At 41.4% G+C, this 6,494-nt stretch overlaps 1 protein-coding gene across 1 annotated transcript; it reads right to left on the reverse strand.

The window, feature by feature from the left end:
* Positions 1–1,102: 1,102 nt before the first annotated feature.
* Positions 1,103–5,998, reverse strand: LOC132830165 (elongation factor 1-alpha-like). The gene is made up of 8 exons (XM_060847703.1): positions 5,891–5,998; positions 4,377–4,538; positions 4,030–4,209; positions 3,300–3,596; positions 2,978–3,131; positions 2,593–2,849; positions 1,552–1,786; positions 1,103–1,464 (listed from the first exon to the last, which is right to left on the reverse strand). The coding sequence occupies exons 2-8, from the start codon at positions 4,518–4,520 to the stop codon at positions 1,346–1,348; spliced, it is 1,386 nt and encodes a 461-aa protein (XP_060703686.1). The 5' UTR covers positions 4,521–4,538; positions 5,891–5,998; the 3' UTR covers positions 1,103–1,345.
* Positions 5,999–6,494: the final 496 nt, after the last annotated feature.

Genomic DNA, 6,494 nt, shown 5'->3' on the forward strand with positions numbered 1-6,494 from the left:
TCCAGCATCTGCAGACCTCATTTTTTACTCATGGATTAGATTGAGACTTTTCCCTGGTATAGGGAAGTCCAGAAACAGACATCACAGATTTAGGGTGAATGGGGTAAAAATACAAAAAGGAACCTCAAGGGTCAACTTTTTCCACAGAGGGTGATTCGTGCATGGAATGAGCCAGCAGATGAAGTGGTGGAGGCTGGTTAAATTGCAACATTAAAACAGCTGGTTAGGTATACAAATAGGAAGGGTTGAAAGGAATATGGGTCAAACTCTGGCAAATGGGACTAGATTAGATTGGGATATCTGATTGGCATGGATGAGGTGAACCGAAGAGTCTGTTTCTGTGTTGTACATCTGACTCTAAGATCATAAATATTCCAGCTAGCTGCCGTACCCAAGCCGTTAACACACCTATGAAGAAAAACCAAATCCTATCCGTGTGAATTCAATGGCCAGTCCTAAAGAGAGACACTTAAGTTTCACTGTATTGCCTAGGTTTAAATCTCATGCAAAGAAAAATCCTATTCGCATCCACTCTAAGATCACCTCATTCTTCTAAACTCCATCAAGTAGACAGAGTAACTAATAAATGAAAGCAATTGATCTAGACGTCAGCTCAGACCAAACCACTCAGAACCACCACTATCTCAAGTAACAATTTGCACTACCAAGTACAAGGCCAACAGTATGGCAGCTAAAATGTTCCGATCTACCCATACACTAATAACCATCTTGCTATCAGCAAGAAGAAAAAAAACAGCATAGTTAAATAAAGTTTTGTCTGCATTTATAGCTGCAACTTTAAATCTCTTTCAATAAATGGTACTAAATTGTTTTTGGTCTTTAGAATCTACCAACTTGAAATTGCGATTTTTAAATCATCACACTTCATTCTGTTCACCATCCAATTCTTTACTGGTGCTCTCATGTTATTTCTATTGTACTTGTACTTTTGAAGTGGTATCTCATTGAAGGCCTGTTAGAAATCTCTTTGCTTCCTTAAGTCAGATGTTGCTTAACGAAAAAAAAATCTTAAAAAATATTAAAAAGACAGTCAGTTTTAAGACTAGAATGCACTATGGGAGATTAATGTACACTTAACACATTCTGGATGTTCATTAGTTTTAATTGTTACACAACCATAATAGTTATTAATCACTCAAATGAAAAAGGGCATTTGCAATGACACTGATTCCTTCATTCCTCCTTTCCTTCTGAATTTTTTGCGATGCATCTTGATCAATATCCAGTCTCTCATCAATACACATATTTGGCTGGTAACGAACAAACATTTTGGTGGCATCAGTCTCGACAGGGCTTGCTGAACTAGAGTGATTGATAGTGATATTCACTTCTTTAAACATTTAGTTGCAGCCTTGGTAGCTTTCACAGCTGTTTCTTTCTTAACAACAGACTTTATCACACCTACAGCCACAGTCTGTCTCATGTCACGGACAGCAAAACGACCTGGACCAAAAACAAAGAACACTGTCAGTCCTGTGTACAAAGTAAATACACGCAATCTGATAGAAGAAAAACCAAAAAAAAACATACCAAGAGGTGGATATGCACTAAAGCTTTCCACACACATTGGCTTGGATGGAATCATATCCACAATGGCTGCATCTCCAGATTTCACAAATTTGGGGCTATCTTCCAACTTCTTGCCAGAACGACGATCGATTTTCTCTTTCAGCTCACTAAACTTGCAGGCAACATGGGCAGTGTGACAATCAAGAACTGGGCTATAACCAGCAGAAATTTGGCCAGGGTGGTTCAGGATAATAACCTAAAGAAATAATCAAAATATGGACTGAAATGCAACTTGGACAGATATACAAATTAACTACAAAATAGTTAGATAGACAATACAACGATATAGAGTGCAGTGCTGGAAAAGCACAGGTCTGGCAGCAGAGGAGAATTGATGATTTGGGCAAAAGCCCTTCATCAGGAATGAGGCTAGGAGCCTTGGGGGTGAGAGAGGTAGCTGAGACTGCAATAGGTGGATGGAGTTTGGATTAAAAGTGATAGGTCGCAGGGGAGGGTGGAGCAGATTGTTGGGAAGGAAGATAGACAGGTGAGACAAGTAATGAGGACAATGCTAAGCAGGAAGGTTGGAACTGGAGTGGGTAAATGAGAAAACTGAAATCCACATTGATGCCATAGCATTGGTCGGTCCAGAGGTGGAAAGTGAGGGGGGGGGGGGGGGTGAAATTGGTGCTGATGTCCTAGATTTTCTCTGAAGCGCTCTGTGACAGTAGCTACCCAAGTCCAGACAGCTAACTATCTGTAGCCCTAGTATCTGTTGAAATATTTTGGTTTATAACATCCAAAGTCTTAAGGAATATTACAAACAAGGTACTGAGGAGCTGCCTATAGAGGGAAGATTACAACAATATTTATACACAAGGATGGGACATATCATGAACAATGATCAGAACAGGCCAAATTCCAGGAACCGATAATCACTAATGCTAAGTCAATACATAGGAGTTACTTCTTTCAAGTTCAAATCTCAGGATAACTGGTCAGCTGCAGAATAGGTACATTCATACTAAAAATTATATTGAAACTTAACTAATATTGCCCCACCTGTGCAATAAAGGAAGCTGCTTCCTGTGGAGGATCATTTTTGCTGTCACCAGCAACATTACCACGGCGAATATCCTTCACAGAAACGTTCTTAACGTTGAAACCAACATTGTCACCAGGAGCAGCTTCTGAAAGAGCTTCATGATGCATTTCCACAGACTTCACTTCAGTGATAATGCTAGCAGGAGCAAAGTGCACCACCATACCAGGTTTCAGAATACCTGTCTCAACGCGACCAACTGGTACTGTGCCAATACCTGTCACATACACAAAGAAAAAAGGAAGCAATTATAACTAGTGCTGACCTTCAAAACTGCATGTGCATTATGAATTCTAAATTCAAGATCTTTGACAAAACATATTCAGAAAATATAGCATAGCATACCACCAATCTTGTAGACGTCCTGCAAGGGGAGACGTAGAGGTTTAGATAAGGGGCGTTCTGGAGGTCGAATGGAATCTAGGGCGTCCAAAAGGGTACAGCCTGTTTTAGGTTCCTTACTCTTTTCATCACATTTCCAACCCTTGTACCAGCACATCTTTGAAAAGAAAAATTAGCATGCTAAAACATTTGCACTGACACCCAGAATTAAATTCATTTATTCCAATCCAAGAAAGAAACAAGAGTACTTAACAACTAACATCAATTGATTTTAAATATATGCAAGCCAGACAAGTGACAATATACTGCATTACTACACACTTACCTTCGGACTGCAGTCCAACATGTTGTCACCATGCCAACCAGAGATGGGAACAAAAGGAACAGAGTCTGGATTGTAGCCGATCTTCTTGATATACGTGCTAACTTCTTTTACAATTTCCTTAAATCTTGCGTCGCTGTATGGTGGTTCAGTGGAGTCCATCTTGTTGACACCAATAATGAGTTGCTTGACACCAAGTGTGTAGGCAAGCAGAGCATGCTCTCTTGTTTGTCCATTCTTTGATATACCAGCTTCAAACTCACCCACACCAGCAGCAACAATCAACACAGCACAGTCAGCCTAGGAGACAACAGATCCATAATAAAGGGTCAACATCTTCAAACAGCCACAATCTTAACAATACAGGCCTTGTTGGACATCAATTCTGCACGGGTTAGTTTGCTAACCCTGAAAAAGTGAACTGGTTGAGGATCAGTGCTAAGATCAAATATTTGCAAACATGCATGAATTACACGAAGGTACCAATTTGATAGGAAAGTAAACAGTGAGAAGTCCCATAATAAACAGAAACAAAAACAGGAAAGCAGTACTATGTATTGTTAAGCAACATACATGCATTATAGAGGGAGTTCAAAGAGTTACACTGGGTTGAGAAGTGGTCATCTTATGACTAGGTAGATGCTGCTAACAACCCAATAAAAGCCAGTATGTTTCTAGAGATATAAAATGCCAATGAAGATACCAGGTCCCTCCTACTGGACAGATTACATACCTGTGATGTTCCAGTAATCATATTCTTGATGAAGTCCCTGTGTCCTGGGGCATCAATGATGGTAATGTAGTACTTGGATGTTTCAAACTTCCAGAGAGCAATGTCAATGGTAATACCACGTTCACGTTCAGCCTTCAGCTTATCCAACACCCAGGCATATTTGAATGACCCTTTGCCCATCTAACATGAATAAAATATATGTGAACACAGCAGCAAAAACTGCCTTTCAATGTAGTACAAATTCTCAATTCAGTCAGAACAGCAATCTGCTTCAGATTCATGCAACAGAAACAATCATGAATCATCAAATACTGATTTAATTCAGAGAAAATGTAACTTAAACAAACCTCAGCAGCTTCCTTTTCAAATTTCTCAATGGTTCTTTTATCAATTCCACCACATTTGTAGATGAGATGGCCGGTGGTTGTTGATTTCCCAGAATCCACATGTCCAATGACAACAATATTTATGTGTGTCTTTTCCTTGCCCATCTTCACTTCGTGTGAATGCTGTTGGGAAAGTCAGAACATTACGAAATTGCTTCACAAATATGACCTTGCTTAAACAGAAGGTTTACCTAATATGGAAGGTTTCACGTGATAATACCGCGTTGTCTATGGTGTGAAACTGACAAACCGGGGCGGGGGGGTCACTACAACACGTTTTTGTTGTTTTAAAAAGAAATCGATTTAAAAAGATGTATCGTTGGGGGCCAGAAAGAGTGAGCCGGAGCCAAGGGCGATGTTGCCTTGCTGCTGTGAGTCAACTGGGGACGTGGCAAATGACTCACGGAGTGAGTGAAGGCCCTGACACTGGAGTTTCAGCCAACACCAGATGGCTCTCTACCAGGTTAAAGTAGTTGAGGTGAAGGCGTGGGGAGCTACTGTCGGTGGGGGGGAAAAACATGTGGCGAACAGAATCCTCCATGCACGCCGAAGTGGATCAACTTGTAAAAAACAAGAATTCGAAGGCCGCGAGTTCTTCGAAACCATCGCTCACGAAATCAGAGAGGGTTTTAAAAAAGATATGCACCGGGCGTTGGCTTCCATAAGAAAGAACAGGGAGTCACCATTCCAGCACAGGCGGAATGTGAGTCCGGTAGTAAATGGATTTCCAGATATAAAAATGGGCAGAGGTGGTGCCTGGCTCCAGCGGAACAAATGACTGTCTTCACCGACCCGAGGCCATGATTGCATCAGACACGGCCGGAACAATGGAGGCGCCGCACTTCCTTCATCTTTCACATACACATCAAGGAGCCAAAACCAAAGCCCCCGCTTCAAATACCCCCCGAAAAATTAGAAGAAACCGAGTAGCCACTGAAAACCGGCTGGTTATCGCGGCTTGGCCGCTTTATAGACACGGATTGAGACGGATTGCCGGCGCCCGCACATTGTCGTCGCCACAAAAGCGGCCTCTAGGCCCCGATCGAGGGCAACCCACTGAACGCAATAAAAACAAACAAATACAGCGGAAAGACCGCGATCTACTCTTTCGATATCTATATCAACTGAAATTTGAGGATTTTATTTTAAAAGTCAAACTTGGGAAACAGTGGCTTTTGAAAAAAAAGTATGGCGGTGGTTAAACGCGCGCACCACACCTGAATCACCCAACACCCCCTTCCCCCACCAAAAAAAATTCACAACTTCAGCTGTTACAAAAGCAGATCAACTACAGCAAGCCAAAAAATGGAGTCATGGCGTTTTTAAAACGTCCCACTGAATCGAATACAGTCTGGAAAAAACACCTTGAAAACCCACCCTCATCCAATGTTACAAAATAACCGAGGCTAGCATGTAATCCTAACCAACAATCGGTAAGCTTCTAGCAATTTCATAATTCCTAACGTGATAGTTACCGTCCAGCAATGAAGCTCCAAACCTCCCTTCGATTGACACGCAGGCTAAAGGATCGAAGAGATGGCGTCGCTGTAATTTATAGGCAACAGGGGGAAGGCGGGCGGGCCGCTGACGACAAAAGCGCATTCCTGCTGCCCGCCCCCTTTCCCGCTCTCAATGGCGGAAAAATGCATGTTATCTCTCTCACTTTGCTTTCTTTATGCTCTTTACTTTTCATCAAGTGATATTTCTGTTTGTATAAAATAAGTGGCTTATACATCGTCATTGTATCTTTTATGTTTTACAAAACAAAGAAGTAGACCTTTCACAAACTCTTTGCCCAGGACTAGTCAGGGTTGCCACCCATCCGGTCTTGACGTCTTTCAGTATCTTCCCGAATGCCTCCTCGAGAAGTTTCTGAAGTATAAACCTGATGCCAGAAATTCCAATTTAAACTTCTACTGGCGTTTTGTTTTCGTCTTTGAGATTTAAAGCGTTCTTTTCAGGAAAAAAGTTGTTTTTTTGATCCTCTTTGACCCTTTATAAAGACAATTACTCATTAGACTACAAGTGTCAAAAACAAGACTAATCCTAGATTTCAAGTTACAATCTAGAATGTCTTGA

The sequence above is a fragment of the Hemiscyllium ocellatum genome, chromosome 30, assembly GCF_020745735.1.
Source record: "Hemiscyllium ocellatum isolate sHemOce1 chromosome 30, sHemOce1.pat.X.cur, whole genome shotgun sequence".
Lineage (NCBI taxonomy): Eukaryota > Metazoa > Chordata > Chondrichthyes > Orectolobiformes > Hemiscylliidae > Hemiscyllium > Hemiscyllium ocellatum.